Genomic DNA, 23585 nt, shown 5'->3' with positions numbered 1-23585 from the left:
ACGGAAAATTGTACAGTTCTTTCCTTTCTTATTCTTTTTAAATATTTTTTCCAGCGATATTGCCATTTTGCGGTGGGTTTTGCAGCACGACGAATGATATCTACATATCAATATACCGCAATATGCTATCACTGTCTGGGATCCATACCTTAGTATTCACCAAAAGAAACTTGAGGGTGTACAGAGGAAAGCTGCCCGTTTCATTTATAGGGACTTTCGATCGACTACGTCATCGACTGCCTTACGTTGCAGAGCAAATCTGCCACCTATTGCCTTATGCTCCCAGGTGCTCAGGCTTAGGTTACTTTTTCAACAGCTTCATAGTGAAACATGTACTGCATATCTGGTCAAGGATACTAAGGCATCTAGACACAAGCATACGTCTTCATTAGAAGAGTACAATGCGCGCGCAGATATTTTCAAGTTTTCTTTCTACCCAAGGACGGTGCAGGATTGGAATAGCCTCCCCGCTGAAATTGTAACTCTAGAGAATATGCCTGACTTTGTAAATAGACTCGAGTGCATGCTGTATCCCAACCGCGTCCTGTAACGATCCCAGTGTGGATCAACGGTACGTTAAATAAATGAATAAATAAATATCAATAGGAAGACTAGGCAGGATGCTATTAAAAAACACGAGCAAAAGTCGCTGCTCTCTGCCGCCAGGTGGCTCGTAACTTAAAACCCCAGACCAATAAAAGGGACGGACGGAAACGTATAGGAGAGTAAGCATTCTCAGTGGAAGTGGGGGCAAGAGAAAACGCAACACTATCAAGCAGCAGCCATTTAGTATAAGAGATGAAAGTATATTCTCTGAAAGTTACACAAAACGGTGAGTATTGCTCCCGCTCCCTCCGCAAGGTATCTCGCGACGCAAGTTCATTTCGGGTCCAGTTTAGGTACCCATGCGCTATTTCGGAAAATCAGATTGCGCCCCCAGAGTCCAAAACATGGGTCGAGACCCCGAATTTAATTTGAACTCCAAAGACATAAGAAGACAGAGTGTGTAAAGCGCGCATACTTGGGTGCTGCGTGCCAGGAAGTATGACGTCCGATTCTTGTGGTTCATGATAATCCTTGAAGCGAAACGCCACCGAGTTGCTCGCGGCCGAGTTGGACCAACTTAGGCCGAAATTCGCCTCACGCGTCCCGCACTCTCAAAACAGAACTTCACTCCACACGCCTAGAAATGACTTCACCGCATAGCACGCTCCTAGCCAACCATCATCTTTTTTTTCTTCTTCTTCTTCTTTGGAATAATTATGAACAGCATAAGTGTCACAAAAAAGGCGTCCACCTCCCGTTTTCAACAAATCACGGCACATAACGATATCATTCGAGATGATGGTTATCTATATACTCTAAAAACTGAACTTGACTGCATAGCACGCTCTGCGCCACCCATTGCCACGAATGATAGGGTTATCGCTTCTGTTTCGAGGAGAGAGGGAGGCGTACGCCTTTTTGTGTCAATTATCATATATCCATAAATACAATACACTGCCACAATACAATACCAGCAATAACCATACACTCTTAAAAATGAACTTCACTGCATAGCACGCTCCTAGACAACCATCATCTCGAATGATATGGTTATCTGACCTGATTTCTTGAGAACGGGAGGCGTACGCCTTTTTTGTGACACTTATGCTGTTCATAATTGTCACAGAAAAGGCGTACGCCTCCCGTTTTCAACAAATCACGGCAGATAACGATATCATTCGAGATGATGGTTGGCTAAGACTGTGCTATGCAGTGAAGTTCATTTTTAAGAGTGTACCATTCGCGGCAACGGTTTGCGCTGAGCGTGCTAGGCGGTGAAGCTCACTTTCAAGAGCACACAACAGGGTGAACGTCAACCATTGTATATACGGCGTGATACGTTTATCACTATTGATTTGTGGAAAGAGTACACCTTTTTGTGACAATTAACATTCTGCATAAGTGGCACAAAATGGCGTAGGCCTCCTGTTTTCAGCAAATGAGGAGAGATAATGATGGTTTGCAAACAAGAGCGTCCTATGCGGTGAAGTTCCGTTTTAAAAGTGATGGGTCGGCCTTCTGTTGGAACAACGAAATGTGGAAGGCTCCCTCCTGATGGCAGCCAACATGAAACCAAGAACTCTAATTGACCACTGACGTCAAAGGTAAGCTTCTCGCTTTCCGAATTGAAAGGAGGAAACTGAAACCTACTTCCAGACGGTAGGAAACACACCAGTTCTTCGAGTTACCCGCATTTCCCCCGCCTTTGTTTCCCAGCGCGTCGCTTTCCTTTTTGGTCAGTTGCCTCCGATAAGCATTCCCATCTCGGTTTATCGTCAAAGGCTGAACGTATGCGATACGTTGTCCGAATCAGGCGGTCACGATACTTGATTGATATGATTGATTGGGACAAATTTCGTTTTTAAAAAGTCTCCATCGTAAATTCATTCGCACACGCGCGATGCTAAACAGAAAGTCCCACGAATATTATATATGTATATTATGAATATCATACACTGAAGAAATGCGAAAATTAATTAATGCGGGCTCGCCGCTAAATGATTAATCGACAGTACACACATAATGAGTTCGAGATTAATTACCGATACCAAATAAGTACCAAATGTTATATAAACCCCAACGCTAAGTAATATACGCCACAAAAAAAAAAGTTAAATGTGGCATTATACGCTAAAGATAAGATGATAAAAAAACTTTTTCTCGTCTTTTTTTCTTGCGCTTACGTCACAACGCACGTAGAAAAAGGACGGTAAAAGGGCATCAAGGACAAGTGCGCTGTCCGAAAAATGTGCCAGAAAATTGCGGAGAAAACTTAGGACAGGAGTGGCAGGATTCGAGCCCAGCACCTCCTCCACAGAATCGAAAGGACTGGCAAAACGAAATAAATTTGCATCCTCATAAAGAGAAATCGACGTTGATTTCACACGATAAATTTCGCATTTTCCCAGAACGCGAACCCCAAAGGCGGTCTCCTTGAGCACCCCAAATAAGAAAGGCATTATTTATAGACTCTTTATCGTTCTACTTAATTAGTTTAACCTTGGCGAGGTTACGTATAAAAATTGGACGGGTAATTTATTAAGCCGTACCAGGTGTGACGCGCCCCTTTCTCTTTTTCTCTCACTCTCACGTTTAATAATAATATGGTAGAAACTGTTCTGGGGCTGGTAAAGTGACAAACACAACCCTTTTTAAGGCTCAAGGTGTCTAACAAAGTGAAAGATTGCAGTATGGCAGTCGTTGAGAAGAGTCGAACCTCTCACGACTAAATAGATTTCAATAATCAGTCGCCTAATACACTCTTAGAAATGAACTTCACCGCATAACACGCTCCTCTCCAACCACAGTCTCGAATGATATCGTTATCTGCCCTGATTTGTTGAAAACGAGAGGCGTACGCCATTTTTGTGACAACTATGAACTGCCATAAAAATAAAGTACGCCCCCTTATTTCAGCAAATCAGCGGAAAGAACGATGTCCCATACCCTTGAAGCAGAACTTGATCGCATGGCACGCCGCTGAAGGACAACCATTGCACAGAATGATACCCTTATCACTCGCGATTTGTGGAAAGCGCGGGGTGTATGCCTTTTTTTTGGGGGGGGGGGACTACATAAGTGTTCCAAAAAGGCGTACTTCTCCCGTTTTTAACCAATCAGGGGGCAAAACGATGCCATTCGGGATGATAAAGGTGTCATTCTGTGCAATGGTTGGCCTATACAGCGTGCTATGCGGTTAAGGGTGCACCCTGCTGTCTTTTCGCGGACGGTATGGTCTTTAGGTGCCTCATGTACACAGTTGCCTCGCTGTTTTTAAAATTTTCGCATATTTAAGATTCCAATTGGAAAGAGAAGTTGGCTCACAGCACAGTTACCTTTATCTCTGTCACTCTCATTAAACAGCGTATATAGTGATAGACCGTTGCCACCGTGACGGTGAATTAAGGTGACGACCAGTCCAAACTCGGGGCCATCGTTATAATAACGGGAAGTCTTTAATGACGATTTTTTATTTGGATTCCCCGTTAGCGCCGCGAAGCAACTGGGCCTATGAGCGGTGTACAGAGAGGAAGGAGGAGTGGGTGATGCCTACTGGAGCGACTTCGAGGGAAACTGTTCGTCTGGAAAGTCTGCCGGAAAACCGAGGGAAAACCTGAGACAGCACAGCCGGGATTCGAACCCGTCTCACCTCCCAGTCTCCGTGGAAGGCGAATGCGAAGGCGAAGTCTCCGTGGAAGGCGATCATCCTAAGCACTACGCCGCGCGGGCTGGTTTAGTCTTTAATCACGCATCTGGTGTTATTATCCACCGTCGTCTTATTTTCTCCGTTTAGGATTTCTGATTGATCGATCGATCGCTGTATCCCACAATTCAATGTCATCCTTGCGGGGTCAGCGGTCAAAGCACTTTTCTACAGACGTGGAAACCCTGACTCAGATTTTGGCGCCAACATGATGGAGACGGTGGCGAACGTCTTTCGTGTCACTAGGTCGGTTTTCCCTGGATTTTCCGGCAGACTTTAAAGAGGAATATCCGCACAGTTCCCTTTGAATTTGCATACTAATCCTCGGTCACACACTGCTGTCCTCTCTCCATCTGTCCACGTCTGTACGCCGCTCATAGCCACAGTTGCTTCGCGGCGCTAACGCCGAATCGAAAAAAAAAATGTCACTAGGCTGCCTTCTCGCGGCGCCGGTGACGTGAAGAAAGGAAAAAAAAAAAAAGCTCTCCTCACGAAATACATTGTTATTCGCTAACGATTCGAACTGAAATGAACCGAACTGAGATTCGTACCAAAATTACCGAAATGAACCGAACCAAAATTCATACCGAAATTACCGAAATGAACCGAACCGATATTCATGAACCGAAAAACTAACTGCAACTCGCTTTCTATTTGTGGAAGCTGTAACTTAGCTGTTGTTTTTGCTATGAATAGCTTGCCCATGCACACTGAAACCATAAAACGCGAAGGAATGAGTTCGCTCTTTCACATATCTGTTTTTCTTCTTCCACCTGTCCCTTTGCTACAGAAAATGCTCTATTGGAGACTTGGTCGGAGAAAGTTTTCACAAAAATGGCCTCCACTTTTTATTGTTCATTCTAGGGAGAAGGAAATCGAAAAAGGTATCTCCGCATACGAAAAATTCGCGTAAGTCACGTACCAATTTTTGCAGTACCAGTTCGCACGTTCGGAAATCCTTTTATATATATTTATATATAAAAGCTTTCTAGATGGTTCGGTACCGATGAACGGCTAAGACTGTCACGTTAAATAAATTTATTTGAAGCAAAATCTCTATCTTTGAGGTCTTCCATGGGCAAACTGCATTCATGAGCGAATATATATCCTTCGTTCCGCGGCACTTGATCAGAAAGACGACCACTACACTCTCTCCATAAGACGGAGAGAACAAGTGGAGAGGAGGGTAACTCTAGGAAACGAGGCGCCAGTCCTCTTAAAAGAGATCGAACGCTCCCCGCCAGTCACACACGCACACCTAACACTCAGTTTGAGTCTTTTCCCCCGCAAGCACGCTGTGTTCCTCCCACATGCCTTCCTCCTTCGCTGCCGCCTTCCCTTGCCTGGCGTTCGCCGCAGCCGTTACGGTGTTGCTCATGAGGATAACATCATCGTCTGTGGCCGCTTCATCTTCATCTTCATCTGCGGTGGTTGACGGTCATCGGCGGGTCAGAATGAAGACGGCACAGTGCAGAGCCTCCTGTTTGGGAAAGGTCAGACCGTTTCTTTTCCTCCGAATTTCCGAAACCTCTTAGTGGACGTTTTTTTTTTTTTTTTTTCTACCGTATTTAATGTAACGTTACAAAATGAAAGGCTGCCGAAGCAAAAAAGTTATTGCGAAAATTAATAAAAATATGACCCGCTTTAAAAAATATATATTTTTGTGGCATTATCGGACAAAAGAAATCTGCTGACATCTATCGTCTTTGCGTAAACAGTCTTTCCATTATTACTCAGGTTTGGTCGTTACTTTTGATGTCAGTAGCTTATTTCTCTCTCATATATAGGCATTTTATTCGGGGAATGAAAACTGCCGTATAAATAATTAGAGTAAAAATCGAGTGGTTTCGTTTAACGTATAATGTTACGTGAAATCGGTGGCTATGCATTCATTTCGGAAATATCGGGTTAACGGGAGAGAGGCTCTGGATCTCAGACCACGCCCACAACACGCGTAGAGACGAAAAACGAAACAAAACAATTTGTCTGTGTTCAGTTTTTACAAAAAAAAAAAAAAAAGATTCTACGACATGCGCGTTCGTGTTATTTTCTTTTTCGTTCCTTTTCTTCTTCTTCTTCTCCCACTTTTTCGGTAAACCTGTAAAAAATATCGGCTCGACTTACCTCCAATCATGACCCAAGAGAAGGTTGAAGATGCGCGCAGACAACTGGTGGGACCTCTCGAGTGACGTCATTTCAAGTATTGTGCGTCTCGATTCGCGCACGTCGAGGCAGTCAGAGATTAGCCACTTTTGAGAACCAATAGGAGTCATGGAAGTAGTGGGCTACTGTTAGATGGGCGCCAGTGCGGTTTGTATCAGCGCGGCATCCTGGTTTGCGTTTTGAAATCCGCGGGGATAAAATACCGCGCGCGCCTCTGCGGTACGCGCGGCTATTTTCTCCGCAAATAAGCAGCTCTGCCTACGTCGGCTGCAGGGTTGGCTACGTTGCATCATTTAGGCGATGGCGACTTGGCTACCTACTTTGCCGGTCATTTCAGTATGTCATTTCGTCGCTACATTTCAGACTCGCGTGTGCCTAAGACGGGATAGTTTTTATCAAACGCCCAAGTACGTAGTATATATTACTCTCGTTCCTCAATCTCTCGATGATCGGCTCTTCCTGTCGGTAGGATGTCCGTCAGACTGCCTTCTTTCTAGCTGTGCTGGGGTTTTAGCGCTCGTTAAAGATACCACCCACCCGTGTATAGTGTGGCTCATAGCTTTCTCGCGACGTAGAGACGCGGCTTACTTATTATTACCCCGCGTCTTTTCTACTGGAGCCCGTACATGGGCTGTATACGGGCTTACGCTCTGGATGAAGTCAAAAGTTTATCCCGACCATGACCCCGACCCAATGAAATTAAACTGCCCACGAATTACGCGTTTATCGTCCATACGCTCTTTTAAAAGGAAGCCCGTGTTTCGTGTCTCGCCAAAAGAAAGAAAGAAAAAGCAAAAAACTGGTTGGCCACAATAGACTGAAAGTCCCCAATGAGAAAGTTGCTGCGTCATCTTATTATCTCCGACGAGCGGTACGGCACCGGACCGGAAGTCCAACTCCTGACGCAGCAAAAGAGCGGAACTTCCACGGTATTGGATGGCAAGAATAGAAGTACGTTCCCTAATAATCCTCCATCATTTTCTTTACTTCAGTTCCGCACACGATACAAATTCTTACTTCTGTACGTATTCTCCGTATAGGCGTACACTCTCAGAAATGAACTTCACCGCATAGCACGCTCCTGTAGTCGACCATCATCTCGAATGATATCGTTATCTGCTCCGATTTATTGAAGACGAGAGGCGTACGCCTTTTTTGTAACACTTATGCTGTTCATAATTGTAACAAAAAAGGTGTACGCCTCCAGTTTACTACAAATCAGGCAGATAACGACATCCTTCGAGATGGTGGTTGGCTAGGAGCGTGCAATGCGGGGAAGTTCGTTTTTAAGAGTGTACGTGCCGTTCCCGCTTTCTCTACGGCTCTAAAATGTGGTTCTAAAGTTCGTGTCGGCACGGCGATGTAACTGTAGTTACCAGCGACAGCTGCATACAAAAAAAAAAAAAAAAAAAATGAAGGAGGAGGACTACACTTTTCGGTTCGTGTGTCGTACGCTGTTTTCCGGTACGATGATCTGCCGCTAATTACAGCTTTAAAAATGAACTTCACCGCATAGCACGCCCCTCGCCAACTACGGTCTCGAATGATATCGGTATCTGCCCTGTTTTGTTGAAAACGAGAGGCGTACGCCTTTTTTCGTAAAATTATGAGGAGCGTAAGTGTCACAAAAAAGGCGTACGCCTCCCGTTTTCAACAAATCAGTGCTGCTAACGATGTCATTCAAGGTGATGGTTCGCTAGGAGCGTGCTATGCGGTGAAGTTCATTTCTAAGAGTGTATACGCTCTTAAAACAAAGCTTCACCACATAGCTGAAGTCCAACTATTCTACAGGGTGATACTTCTGTCACTCTTGATTTGTGGAAAGCGCTGGGCGTACGCGTTTTTATGACAATTAACATTTCTGCATAAGTGTCACAAAAAGGCGTACGCCACCCGTTTTCACCAAATCAGGGGCACGCGAGATGATGGTTGGCTATGGTTGGCGTGCAATGTGGTAAAGTTCATTTTTAAGAATGTAGGGTTTGAAATCCTGAGCCGTTTATACAATCGCGAGATTTCGTGATTTCTAAATGTAGATCCCGGGATCCGTGATGCTTGCGCTACTGTCCTCGCGAGGTCGTTGAGTACCGCAGAATTTCCGAAATGCACGCTATTGCAAATTGCAATACAGTGCGTGTTTTCTAACAATTCCGTGTATTCACACGAGCGAACCCCACGGAATATTCCAGGGGAAGAAAAAGCAAAAACAAGATGGAGTCCAGGGGGACACCGTGGCGTGGAACTCTGGAACTTGTGTAGTTCTCTCTCTTCTTGTGTAGTCTTCATTTTCTCTTTTCACTTTCAAATCAACGAATATTGATGACGATCAAGAGAGAGAGAGAGAAAGATACGGAATAATTCTTGCGATTTCGTGCCACTCGATGGCTATGCGTGCTGAGCTGAGGTCAGCAACTAGCGGGCTTTTCATGCGTCGTGGACAACGTATTGCAGTGCGGAAGGGATGCCGGAAAATAAAGGTCGGCAACATAGCACCAGAGAAAGTACGAGTCCCGGGATTTCGAGGTCCGAACCCCATTACCAACAACCCCAATTTAGATGTGGACGATGGAGAGAAGGAAGGAGGGCGTCCTGGGCCGGCTTCATGGGGAACTGCGCGCCGTCTGGTAAAACAGCGCAGCTGGATTTGAACTCGCCACCTCTGCCTCGTCGCTGGCAATGTGTTTTTGTCACCGAAGTGATTGAAAATTCTTTGTACGCACCACATTGAAAACTGCTCGTTTAAATGATTAGACCTTATCATGGCTAATATGCCTCCCACTACCTCCTCTCCCTGACGATATTTGCTGAAAATGACGTCATATTTAAGATTATTCTGTGCGGCAGCTGTAGGACGCTTCCCGTGGCTGTTCCCGTTTCGCAACCTGCTACAACTACGATACCAACTGTATCTAAACTATCCGGACAACTGCAATTAAACTCCGTATTTATACTGACCCTAAGAACAACTATGTGGTAGGAAGGGAGTTGCCTCAGGACAGAAGCCGCCGATATTTCGAACAGAGACTGTTCTTCTTCTGGGCACCGTCCTCATCATTGGCATGGTATTTAAAGGGTTAGGTGTGACGTGTTTAAAGGTTCATGCGAATTGTGGGTCAACAGCCCGGAGGGAAGAAAGGTTCCGTACGGGTTTTTACGGCCGGAGTGAATGGCTGCTTTGTTAGAGTGTGGAGGGGATTATGTGAACGTAGTGATCTAGGCTACAGACCGGTTACAGAAAAATGGAAGGTTCACGAACACGTGGACGAAACGGGACAACAGGCAAGAATTGGCAAGCATAGCGAAAGATAAGGAGGTTAGTGGTTACGTGGGGAAAAATTCCAGAACCAGCAAAACTATGTGGTAGGAGGTTATATGGTACGTTGTTTTGCCCGCACAGTTTCCCCTACCTGTTCCATTACTAGCAATAAATTTTACAAATAACTGAGGCACAAGAGCTTTAGCGGGGGCTTAGCGCACCTTCCGCGCACAATAGAGCAGCACACAAAACCACAAAAACCTGACAGAACTGCAGAAACGTAAGAAATATTCGCGAGAAAGCTTCCCATAACTGGCACGGATCAGCGAACACGACATATTGTTCCCAATGCCACCCATCGCCGGTGCTTTTCAGTTCCCGTCGCTCCCCGCTGAGCGAAAGAAAACTACGGTCCACAAGATGGCTGCCTGCGACCGCCGCGCCACCTGGCCGATCCGCCATTCTGTGGCCGGCTTTCCACAAACTGGCTACAATGGTCGGATCGCGTTTCGCACTCTTTTCGAAGCAGACGAAGAGAAAGCGGCAAAGAAAACTGGCCCTGCCTTCTCCTATTGTGCGTATTTAACGCCAGCGGACCGAATAATATCGGCTCTACCTGAATGAGATGAAAAGAGTCGTATCGTCTATCGGTTGGATGTCACCAGAGTTAGAGCGCGGTACAGAAAGGATGTTGAAATCGGAGCGGAGGCGCTTTCTGCTCACGTCTAGCCTCTGAAGCGGGTTGGAGATGTTACCTGAGTTGCCCATTACATACTGCATTAATTATTACCAAACTTCGGACTTTATCCGGATTTCCTGTTCCTAGTCGACAATTAGCCGAGGCAGGCTACGAACAAGGACAAACTCAGAAGACAGTCCTGTGGTGTAACGGTAGCATACTCGATCGGAAATCCGGAGGGTCTAGGTACGAGTTCTTGCGTGAGCACCTTTTTCCTGGGTTATTTGATTATCCTTCACTCTTAAAAATGAACTTCACCGCATAGCACGCTCCTAGCCAACCATCATCTCGAATGATATCGTTATCTGCACTGATTTGTTGAAAACGGGAGGCGTACGCCATTTTTGTGACAATTATGAACCGCATAAGTGTCACAGAAAAGGCGTACGCCTACCACTTTGAACAAATCAGGGCACCTAGCGATATCATTCGAGATAATGGTTGGCTAAGAGCGTGCTATGCGGTGAAGTTCATTTTTAAGAGTGTTAGCTTTTACTTTTTAGTAGGGATGGATCAACCGAATCCGCGCATCCTAGGCAGGGATTCGAGATTCGCGAATCTGAATCCCAGTGCCCAAAACAGGGAATGTAATCCACGAACCACGTTTGTTTGTTTCTTTTTAAAATTGGTGCTTTCCGGAGTCCGCCGAAAGTCTGATTGGCCGGTTGGGCCCCGGGGCGCGCAAAACACCACAGCCTAAAGCTCCGACATTGCAAGTTTAAAAGTAACACGGTTTTGATTGTTTCTTAGTTTTATGGAAGGAATTCAGACTCGAGAGTTTGTGTATTTCCTGTAGTCGGTGAACAACATTTTAAATAAATTGTACTCTTAGGAAGAAGTATACGGGTATGTTTTCTCCTGAAAGTAAAATATTATTTAATTTGTTTTTCGTTAAACGTATATATCAAATTCTGCTTTAAAACACTTTTCGGTAGAAGCGTTTTTTCCCGTGGCTTTTTAAACTCTTTTTTAAAGTAAGGATTCGAAAGATTCGTGGATTCGCAGAACCTTCCTTGGATTCGGATTATTCTGGACTCGTCCCATCTCTACTTTTTAGAAACTCACTAAGCACTGTTTGGCGCATTATTGTCACGATTGCTTTTGCGCCCACATCACCATCATCATTATTCATTCATCATGGAAGCACAGCATTCAACTTGAAACAGCCAGAGGGTATACCCCTATGAAGACAATAAAACCATAAAAAGGAGCGCTGCGTATCATCACGTTGTCGACTAATGACAAATGATAAATTAACGTCTATCTGCATTACGACCTTCAAATCTCTCGAATAGAAATCGACACTCATGTGTCATGGATTTTGAAGCAGACGACGTTTTCACTCCCAATGCAGACGACGTTTTAAGACGATGCAGAACCCACCGACGGGCAGGCGCCACGACTTCTTTTGAAAATTTTCCGTAATAATAGAGACCTGGCAAGAATGCACCGCCAATAAATCCTTCTTTCCCTTTCTCTCTCTCCCTATGTATACAAATATTTCGGCGTTTGAAGCTTCAATAAAAAGATGCACGAGTTGAGGGTGATTCGGAGCCGCACTGCCCATAAAGGAACGTTGCGAATGGCCCTCAAATTGGCCACCCTTCAGATGCAGGTCGTAAATGAGGGGAGCCGTTAATCAGGATGCAGAGTATGAACACAAAGCGTTCGTCCATGAAGATGCATTTTTCGCGGAAGTCGTTAATATTGTTGTTCTCAAGGACTGCGTTTATGCATTAACTGGAACAGTGTTTCACCTGAAGTGGTTGGGTCGCCGCTGCACACACACACACACACACACACACACAAAAAAACACGTCTCTTGGTTGCACAAACAAACCTCCTAGTTTCATTTCATTTTAGGGAGGAACAAGGTCTTTTTCTCTATTAATTTACTTCAGAGCCAGATGCGTTGAAATTTGGTGCGTGTACAGCAAAGCCCAGGTTATACACTTTTTTTTTTTTTTTTTCAGAAAATTTCATGTCGGTGAAGTAGATTACACACCCCGTCTTATGACTGTTTTGTTTGTGTACAAAGACAGGTACGATGCGCCCAGAGAGAAGAGACCGTGATGAGGCATTTCAAAAGCAAGAGGATGAGTTCAAGACACAAGGGAGGGACGTTTTAACAGCCGTTGTTTCTTTGAACCGGCTGTGTGATACACTCCGGTGCGAACCCCACAGACGTGACGCTGACTCAGATTAATCGCTAGTAAAAGAAAGCAGATTCTGCGGTGAAATGTGTTTATAGGAGAAAACAACGATGGCCACGCCGTTCCATCTTTTGGTGCGGCCAGGTCGGAGCAAATATAAAAATAAAACATTCTTTTCTTTTTAGTTTCCCAGCGGCCAGTCAGACACCGTGAACGATCTGCCTCATTGCCACAATACCCCGGACTGCACAATGGTAAGTGGCTCTTTGAAATGTTGGCACGTCGGTAAATAAGTTGCCTTGGCTGTCAAGCCTTGTCCCATCCTCGCGTCTTGAGTATAGAATACCTTTCGCGCACACTGCAAACACACTTTGGCTGCCCTACCAGATAATGTCATTCTAAACAACCTCTTTGTCAGCAGAAAAGAGAAGCTTCCTCTATAACCTGCGTTCATGCCGTTGCCGGTCGGTTAATTTACGGGAGCTGGTGACAGTGGCAGTTGCGATATAACATTCTAAATGACGATATCCATCAGGAATAGCTCCAAATCTTATCGACAGCGCACCATCGTGTGTACTGCAGAGTGCGAGGTGTACTACGTGCACAGTGTCTTACTGCATTTTGGAAGGCACTACGTTTCCGCCAAAACGTTCGTATTACAAGTTCCAGAATTTGCGGAACAATGATACTTGTGCTATCTCGCGGATGTGAGCACAGGCGAATAACTTACCGAGATGCTCTCCCAGCATGCAACAAGTAGCAGCCAATCACCGACGGGGATCTCTAACCAATGACCTGGAACAAATTGTTCCGAGTTGAGTTGAGTTGAAAGAGTGAAGGGGAAAAAATGGAGAGAGAGGCACTCATTACGAGAGCCGGCAACTCCAGGCCACTTAGAAAAGCAAAATGCGGAGATTTGAGGGTGATGCGGAGATACAGACACTCAGTCAGTCACACTGTGTCTGCGCAAAATCGTACAAATGTCTGCATGGCGTGTAACTGATGGTCCGGTGACCATCGGGACCCAGAACCTTAACAACATCGAAGGGTCTGCCATCCCACAAATTGTTTTCCTTCGCGTTATTCCCGGCGCTCTTTTGTTAAGAAGCGCTCGTCTGCTACAGAAAGGGCAACCACACAGTTGCCAGTTGTTGATGTGACTCTCCGCTACACCTGACTGAATGGCAACATGCTGTGAGTCTGAATACAACGAGGAGGGAGGGAGGTTAATGAACTTCGGGCCTCGGCTGCTGAAGCTTGGTAGCTCTCATTTTCCAAATTTTGCACTCAGGTTCAGATAATAATAAAAAAAAAAATAACAGCCGCATGTTCGGCATAGCCGAGAGATCCTTGTCCTGAACTTTGATGCATTAACCTCGCAACGGTAATGCACTCGATCGTGCGCGAAAATTCTATATAGTGATTGCACACTTTAACATCAAAGTAACGTATTGGTTGTTTGCCTAACTCTCAACAGTTTAATTGCAGTCACAATCCTCGTAGAAAGAAAAAGACGCATTTGCCTGTACACCACCTTCTATTTTTACTAAGTGAATATTTAAGCGGTCTGGATGTCACGCTGGTACACGGTTTCGCTTTTTGTAAAGCGTAATCTCGAACCAGGTCACTCGAACAAGCTTCGCGATTTTGCTTGCAGTTCGAAACGGGGCCTTCTTTGTTTGTCCTTCGACAAGTTCATGTGACAGCGCTTAGGTGGATTTTTGTCTTGGCAAAGCGTTTCTTCCACGCTGACTTGGCGGTAAAGAGTTTTCCAACTGTCAACATTGACAGGGGAGGCTTCGCTTCATCCACTTCTGTTCCACTTCCTGTTTTTCTTTCTCTCTCGTTTATACGGTTTAAAATAAAAGTCGACTTTTTCGTTAGACTGCTGTCGGACGTAGGAGTTTGTCGCACCTTTCAAGGTTTCTTGGACAGTTCGAGCGGCCATTATTCTTAGCAGACGTCAAAGAACGAGCTGTTTCTGCATTGTGTTCGTTTGGTCTCAACGGCAATGTTGGTGTAAACTCAACTGACGTTCCTGTTTTTCTACTGGGCTCGTGTTACAATTCGATGACGTACGCACTTACATCTGAACTGGAAATAAGGCCCGATAAGCTGTATCCGTCTGCAGATGCCGCGCTTTATAATCAAAGCAGACGACCTTCCGCTCTTCTCGAGTTTTGGAATAAAACGCTGCAAGACTATCCTTCCCCTGTTTCGTTATCGCAGTGTGATCGCACTGAAAAGATTGTCTCCAATCATATGTACCATACACCATGCACCATATAAGGCAAACACCGTGTTAAAACAAGCACTACGTAAAACATGGTGCAGATCTGCAAACCAAGTCTTGGGTGTTACATGGCTTCCGCTTCACATCTATGATAACTCAAAATGATAATTGATTGTCACCTAATGAATCGGCAGAAAGAGAGGAATACGCTATTTTTACAACGTTGCCAGGCTAGGTTTTTGCGCGCCGCAGCCGATACGCATAATAGGAGTACGTGTATGCGTAACAATTTCGTTTCCCTCCTTTCTCACAGTGTTGGCAGACATGCGACCTTCTGCTCAGCAACTACGACGTCTGGGGTCCCATGTGTAGCGCCGACAACATATGTGTAAGTACGCAAGTAATGTGAAAAACCCGAAACGTCAAAAAGCCCAGACACCCACTGACCGCGCGTACGATATCGGCTGGAGTTACAGCGAATCGCCATCAAAAGCAGAAACCCAGAGTAAAGCTACGATGTGCAAATCCTTCAGATGCAGACGACAGACTTTGCTTGGCACAGAGCCAACTTGACCCCCCCTTTCTTGCGATGAGTATTTCTCGTACAAGTTGTAGTACTACAAGCATTCAAAATCGTCCTCCGCCTCCGACATCGGGGGAAAGAGTGAAATATGGGGGGAAGAGAAACGGAGACGAAGTGGCGCCGGTTGGCCGACCGGAATTTTTTGTACTCCATATATTTTTCCTCGCTTACGTTCATCAGTCTTCGTTTGTTTTCTGCGTAGCTTTTAGCGTGGCGGATAGGGTTACTGTTTACTGTGCTCGCTAAATTAGCCGTCGTTTTGGAAAGGACTCTCGTCCGAGTGGAAACTAGGCCGAAGTTTACTATCTTGCTTCGAGAAAACGTTGAGAAAAGGAGCAGACGACAGTTAATTCGGCCGCGCGGGTTTAATGCGGTTTCCCAAAGAAGCTCTCGCGGCATTCACTGTTTTCAGCAAGACCAGAGTAATAGCTTTTTTTACATGCTTCAGTAAGTCGCAAAGTGCACTCGACGTTGCACTTTTTCGGAGGGTAACCTGCTTTTCAAAACACGCTAGTACCACGCACAGTAGCTTTGAAGAAAAGTAATTTATCGTTGCAACAAAATCCTAGGAATGTACGGATAAATTTAGTAATTTAACGCTCGTTGTAGTCGTTCCAAAGCGAGTAAAATAAATCATTAAAAATGAGAGCAGAAAATCTACTCACAAGGTTCCTGTAAAGCGTACTTCACCTTACACACCAAAGCATTGCTAGGAAATGTGCATGCTGAGACTGCGGATAAGTTGGGAGTATTGATACTCTCGTTCCACTGTTTACTCCTCGCAACACCTTTCTGAACTTTGGCCGTATTTCTGCTTCAGTTCCCCGGCTGTCAGGTAGCGTGCAAGTTCCGCCAAGATGGACCTACGGGTATGCAATTGTTTTTCTGGAAAACGTACACCCGCAATAATACGGCGTCGTTGTCTCAGATTCGGCCATCTCCCGCGGCAAGTTTTTGGAACCTGCCCGTCTAGTGTACGACTCTCGCGAGGACATCGTTCGCGTCGAATGGGTGAGACCGGTCAGCATGAGCGGCAGCCGTCAGCCCGGAGCCTTGGTCTATGTCATCCTCCTAGGAGGTCTCCTGGACACCCAACGCTGGGAAGAAGTCGTCCAGGTACCTATATATAGTTTATCACCCTCCTTTGAAAGGTGAAGTTTTTTTTTTTTTTCATCTCTCCCACACAAACATCCTCATTTTCATGCACTGGTTACCGTCTTCCCTATGCAGTACACTCTTAGAAAAAAGGGTGGAGCAGTTACACCTTTTAGGTTGTAATAGTTGTCGCATATGTTGTTCCTAAAAGGTTGCAAAGTTCTACCCCCTACCTCACTCTCTCCCACGAATGATAGGGTTACCGCTTCTGATTCGGTGAGCGAGGGGGGGCGTACGCCTTTTTGTAGCAATTTGGATATACGATAATTGACTTTACCACCCTTTTACACCCTTTATCAGACGCTATGTTGACCTACACTCTTGAAAATGAACTTGACCACATAGCACGCTCCTAACCAACCATCATCCCGAATGACAACGTTCTCGCCCTAGATTTGTTGAAAACGGGAAGCGGAGCTTATTCTGTGCCGTACATAATGAAGACAAAATAGGCTCCGCCTCCAGTTTTCAAACAAATCAGGAGCGAGAACGTTATCATTCGGGATGATGGTTGGCTAGGAGCGTGCTATGTGGTCAAGTTCGTTTTTAAGAGTGTAGGTGGTAACTACAGAAGTTACCACCATTTCACGCCCTTTTTTTCTGAGAGTGTAGCCAATGAGATCTCCCGAAGATGAGCTCTGTCCTCGGGATCGTTCTTGCCTAACAACTTGTTCCTCACACACGTATAACAGCTATGAGCGAGTGAGCGCGTGGTGGTGGTGGTGATGAAATTGCACGTCGTAGTCGGCCACGCTCATGCGGGCAACGTCACGACCACGCGTCCTGGGCCGACTTCACGGGGAACTGTGCCGACATATGTCTCAAAGCGTCTGAAGAAAACACAGGAAAAACGCCCGAAGATCAACAGGTCCGAATGGTTCGGCTGACGTAACTCCGTAAAGACATGGGCCAATCAGTTGGCGTGACGTCAACTCTGTTTGCTCATGTGCAAAACGATGTCCGTTATAGACGTCTTTTCGGCGGCAAATGAGAGCTCACCTTCCCTTGACGTCACCATCCAGGATCCGCCAGGATTTCTCAACTGAATTGTGCACTCTTAGGATCCTGTTGAGCGAAATTATTTTGCGTAGTCTTTTCTCGATTATATAAGCAGTTCCTTTCATTGTTCCAGACTCCCTACTTGAACGCGACAGTGTCGCGCGGTCTCCTCAAGCAATCGTCCAGCATCCGTGTTGTTGCCCTCGGTCCTTGGGGTACTTTCGCTCAGCTGGACGTACCGACGGACAACGGCGAAGACAAGGTCTCCCTAAAAGACGGCCCCAACGCCGTTCGTGGTGCACGTGCTAGGCACTGGATGCCACAATTGGCCGCGCTGAGGCCAGCGGCATCCAAGACCACGTCAGCCGTGGAGGCCTTGGTGTCCTGGATGGCGCCCTCGCAGCTATCCGATCATGGGGATGCAAAATACGAGGTATGCGAGGGAGTAAAAGATGGAAACAGACAACCATGCCCACTATCTCTTCCTGTTTTACATATATAGTCGTTTAAAGGGGAGATTCTTGGATAGAGTGCCCTCTCAACGCGGCCCCAGCCAACTTGTTTCCTCGCAGCACTAAATGACGTCATATTTGTTGCAGGTGACCTGGCGCGTATTGGACGGCGCAATGGACGTCACGGGTCACCTGTACACATCGAGGGAATCCGCCACTCTCACCTTGTGGCCGGATGTGACGTATGCCGTGCACATCCGTTGCTTTGGCTCTAACTCTGAGCGTGCTTTGGCGACCAGCGAGGCTCTAGTCATAGACACCAGGGACACAGCGGGACCAAAGACACAAGCGCTAACGCAACATTGTCCAGGTACGTAGAATGGATGCTTTACGATAGGGTTGAGTCAGACACACACTGGAACTTTAACGCTATCACACCACAGCCAAGCTAATAGTGGTTAATTCTAATTTATTTCGTATTTTTCGACGGGTTTACTTTCAGGCTGCCTTCGAATGGAAATCGCGGCGGGATGTGCAGCTGGCCTCTCAATCCTGTTGCTCGTCTGCGTTGTTGCTCTGTTAATTACGAAAACTCGAAGTTCGAGAAGGCAGGATCACGCAAGACATCAGACGCAGGGAGCGAGACAAGAAATTAGGGGTACGTGCAGCCGCGTGGTTTTCCAATCTCATCCGATTGCTCTGTTGAAAGAAAGACAAGCATCCGGAGTCGAGGCATTCAGTAACTGATTAAGTTGACATGTCCAAGAAATGTCCAAAGGATGACCTTCCCCGGATTGCGAGATATTCCGAGCAGACTGAATTCAGCCGCTATCCACGCCTCGTCTGGTAAACCATGTAGTATCCAAATCAGTAAACTTCTTCTCGACCTGCACACGCTATGTGTAGATCCGAACTACGTCCACCGGATCGTGGAATCAATCCAAACGTGTGCCGGCACAAGTTCTAGAGTGCGTCTTTTTATGAGAAGGGAGGGCACAGTGTAACAGATTATTTTAATGCTCGAAGAGCAATTTTTATCGCGTCATATTGCACGATATCAGGATACAGTTAAACATTACCATATGAGCAGTGCCATATTTTCCCACGCCATTCTAGATGAGCGAGAAAGTGTTCCTGTTGAACATCGTTTTAGGAATGTATTCGAACTTTCGAAACCGTTTAAGTGCAGAATACAAGTGCCAAAATAAATTTTCAAAGGGTTGGATCTGCTCGGCATTTGTTAAAGGAGCAGCGAAAGGTCCCTCCATAAACTATGAGGCGTGTTGTGCAACAAATAGCGTGAGCTCTTGCAAAGGCGCGAGGAACCCTCCACTCCTTCAGAGAGCATGTGCAGTCCCATATCAAGTGACTTAGCGGTAGCAGCCCAACTTCCAGTGGCCAATGAGAGCTTCCGGCAGGGTACGCTGACGTCACACGAGGAGATCGGGCCTGCTTTCTCCGGGCGAAAATTTGATTGCGCAGTGACAATACACCTGGACAGCGAAAATATTGCTCATGGTGGCTCGTCATAGTGTGCTGGATGAATGAAGCACAGTTTTCCCTTCCACGTTAAATATCACTTCCCTGCAGGCTAGCTATAACTGCGGCACTTTTTTGGGGTAACTTACCCACGACAATTGTTACAAGAATATCGCATTCTATCTCCGAACAGGCGTCCCTGATAGAGCAGCCCACAGAATGCACATGGATGCCATCAAGCCCTCCCGTCTAGAGTTCCCCGGAGTCGTCCTCCCGGTCCAAGCTGACGTCCACAACGCCGTCCAGCCATCGGGTCCCATGAGTCCCATGGGCGAGTCCAGGGAAGACCTCCTAGACGACGACCAGAGCCGGTCCAACTACTTTGTTTTCGACTTTCCGTCGGACCGGGTGCCGAGGGCTTGAAGGCGCTACACAAATTCATCTCTGCCAAAATATGCGAAAAGTCGTCCGGAGCCAAGTGTCTCGTTCAAAGACGACAAACCAAGTTGTAAGGTTCGACTGCTGCAGAACTATTCATAGCTGCAGGTGACGCTATTTGGTGACACCAAGGTACGTGCTTGGCATCAAGGAAACAGACTTCCGCTGTCGTGCGCGATCACAGATGACGTCACTTCCTTCCTGACCTTCGCTTCGGTGGATTACGGAAGAGTGGGACGTTTCCTGCTGACGTCTTCTACATTAGACCAACTACTACAGTCTTTCTCGAGCGAAGTAGGTTTGTAATTCATAACCTACGAGGTATTAGGCTAAATCTAGGAGCGGATGCTATATATGCACGAGAAAGAGAAAAACTTCCACACGCGCTTCACCCTGCAGATTGACAACAGATCCGCTTGTGAACAATGTGAACATTCATATTCATCCAACTTTGTCACAATCATATTCATCGAATTCACTATTTATTTCCTTCGTGAATACGAAATCATATTTATATTTAGCGCTTTCTGTCGGGTGAAGAACATTGCGCTGTTACAACGGGAAACTCGATTATCGTCTGCTTTCGCCAGGTATTATGACCTTAGTTGTCGGTGCATCGTAAAAACTTTCGCCAGGAAAGAATTCTCCCGGCGAATACAGACGGTCACTTTCACTTCCCGTTTTACCGATCGCTGTGCACAGAAGATACTGTATGAATTTTTCTACAAAGTTTCCAGCAAGTGCCAAACTTTTATTTATTACTTCGTTTTTACAATTACATATTCATGTTCACACATCTACAACGAAGCCCAAACGTTGTTGTGTAAATAGATAGAAGTTTTGGAAGTGAATGCGCCAACATTTTTGTATGTGCTTCCGGTTAAACTGTGAACGTTTGTACTTGGTACACACGCTTTTGTCAAATCTGCCACCTAAAGAGGGAGGGGGGTAATTAGTTACTCCTCAAAGGGTGCAAGTCATCACCAGAATTTTTTTTAATGCAGATTAAAATTTTTTTGTTCTTTTAATGTTTTTTTTTTTTGGACATGAACCCGCTTTAATTATATTGAAAGCAGTCCACAGCGCAACACTCTTTATGCCAAACAAATGTATCGCACTGCATGTTGCATTTTACATTCCACGTTATATTTATGACATTCCACTTTTTCACCGTATGGAGCGAACCTCCCGAAATGCACGAGAAACGTACATGGAAATCAGATTACCTAGAAGATGGTAAAATCATATCCGCGAAATTGTTCCATTCGTGGAACCGTATAATTCGGAAAATCGTGTTAACAGGAAAATCCTACTACCCGTATAAGTCATATTACCAAGCAAATATAATGTTTACCCGAGAATCCATATTACCAGAAGAATCGTATTATCCGGGAAATTATATACCACCTGGAAAGTTGTACTGTCCTGGAAATTGTATGACCCGGAAAATCCTATCCGGGAAATCATGTTAGCCTTATCGTATCATATGGAAGATCGTACTATCGGAAAAATCACACTACCCCGAAAACCGAGTGAAGCGGCAAATCATAGTATTACTGGGGTTTCGCTCGACAGTGCATTTCTGGTCAGTTAAGCATAATTCATTACCCTCGTTTGTGTGTGCATAAAATGTGTTGTAAGTTATTCGTACTTTACGAGAGTCCTCCGAGCGAAATGGAAAAGGTGACGCTAACGAAAGGCCCAAGAATGCATTTGAAGTAACGTGAACACAGCTTGCACATATTCTGCACATTTCTTTGTACAGTATTTTTCGGCGAATAAAAACTGCTGCCTAGCAGAACCACGGTGTTACCCTCCACGAAAATACTACTTTCGGTAACTTTGAACTGAACTCATCACTTGCGAGTTCCAGTAACTTATTCTGCGCTTCCTCCTCCCTCTCTAATGACGTGTGGGCACCGGTTGCAATCTGATTCCTCGTTGTGATGGCTACAAATTCTAGTTTTGTCGTGTATTCGTCATAGCAACGAGTTGTGTATTTATAATGGACACTGTGTAGCTAGATGAAATGCTACGTACACTTTGCGCGCTTCTACGAAATGTGCGCAGAGGATGACAACTCACGACGACTGTCACGGACCGCTCGTTTCCATCATCGTCAGTGCGTCCGCCTTCCTGCTGGCTCCCCGTTGAGTCAATAAACCGCATTGGTTCAACCTGACGCCCGAACATATTGCTACCATATAGCCGTGGATGCCCCAAGTGAAGGTGACACTGCTTTCCGCATCGGTGCAGTCGCTTTCAAGTTTCCACCTTTCTGGCCCGCTGACCTGGCACGTGGTTCGCGCACAGTTTGCGACACGAGGAATCGACAAACAGCTCATCACATTACCGCTGCGTTGAACCCCAGACCTCCCGCATCGGGATCTTACGAACAGATAAAATAAGAGCTCATCGAGCGCACAACAGCGTCTGTACAGAAACCTCAGCTTATATCACCTGAGAAGAGCTAGCTACCCCGCCGAATGCAGCTGCTTTTGGGCGACCACGCGACATCCATAGACCCGCTTCCATCTTGCGCGAGCTCTTGCTCCAACGCCTAGCTGCCATCAAGCGTTCCCACGATCCTGATAAAATCCGGTCACATTTGCTTTGGCACAACATGAGCCTATCCATCACAACAGCAGCTGTCGCAGCCACCGAACAAACTTGGAACCCAATCTTGAATGTAGCGAGCGTTATCGTTATTTTTAAAAGTTCCAAACGTAACGCGACGGTGAAGACCGTTTTGGTGGGCCGGATTTCGATTGGCCTTCGCACGGGAACCCGTGGCGAATCACGGGCTGCCCCTGGAGAAGTTGAGCGGGACCTCATGACGTTTCACCTTTCCGCAGTCCTTGTCCACGCAGGCGGCACTCGCCATTCCGATGTCGTCCAACCCACTTCTGCTGGTATCATCATATGTCCGACGACCGCACTCAAAAAAGCCCCGCCCCTTGGTAAACGACTGGTCCAGCAACTCACGGAGCCCATCTCTTTTCTTCATTAGGGACCGACACACAGGTGTCCGATGTCTCATAGATACAGGCGCTCAGATTAGTGTTATTCCACCAGCAACCGCCGACATAACGCGACTAGGGTTCGGATCCCGGGATTTCGGCATAATTTCCTGTCCTGGATCACGAATATGCGGTCGTACGAGTGAAAAGGAGTCTTACCGACCCTCCCCTAAAAACCGAACCAAGCACATCGTCCACGACACGTGACAAACAAGTTACCTGCTGACTTATGGGAACCACGCAAGCTATAGCTAAGAACTGTTCTCAACTACGAAATGGTGAGTCTTCAGATCCATAAGGTCCTAAAAGTATTGCAGAATCTCTCCCTCCGCAGAATTTCTCGAAGTGAGAAGAAAAAAACTGACACAGCCTTTTGAGAAAACTAGATTGCTATGCTCTAGACCAGAACACAACAATTACTGTGAATGAGTAAAACTCCAGAATACTCCAGCGGAAGATGCGAAAAACGTCATTGCTTTTAGCAGCCTCTTTAGTATATATAAGTGCCGAAGGTGATGGCTTCTCGTGCACTGCTAACCGCGGGAGATATGCTGGAGCGCAGCCACAAGATGTTCCGTAGGGGACGACAAGAGACGCATTCCAACGCGAAGTCGCCATTTCTGCACGGTGCGTCCGTGAGCAGTTTTGTGTGTATGTGTGTGTGTT

At 46.0% G+C, this 23585-nt stretch overlaps 1 protein-coding gene across 1 annotated transcript; it reads left to right on the top strand.

Annotated features, from left to right (window-relative positions):
- Positions 1 to 5500: 5500 nt before the first annotated feature.
- On the top strand, positions 5501 to 21672 carry LOC135397332 (uncharacterized). Its single transcript, XM_064628855.1, has 9 exons — positions 5501 to 5742; positions 12746 to 12814; positions 15107 to 15181; positions 16197 to 16245; positions 16305 to 16492; positions 17664 to 17963; positions 18130 to 18352; positions 18485 to 18640; positions 19655 to 21672. The coding sequence occupies exons 1-9, from the start codon at positions 5560 to 5562 to the stop codon at positions 19882 to 19884; spliced, it is 1473 nt and encodes a 490-aa protein (XP_064484925.1). The 5' UTR covers positions 5501 to 5559; the 3' UTR covers positions 19885 to 21672.
- Positions 21673 to 23585: the final 1913 nt, after the last annotated feature.

Source organism: Ornithodoros turicata, chromosome 6 (genome assembly GCF_037126465.1).
Source record: "Ornithodoros turicata isolate Travis chromosome 6, ASM3712646v1, whole genome shotgun sequence".
Lineage (NCBI taxonomy): Eukaryota > Metazoa > Arthropoda > Arachnida > Ixodida > Argasidae > Ornithodoros > Ornithodoros turicata.
This window is presented reverse-complemented; position numbering and strand designations above follow the sequence as displayed.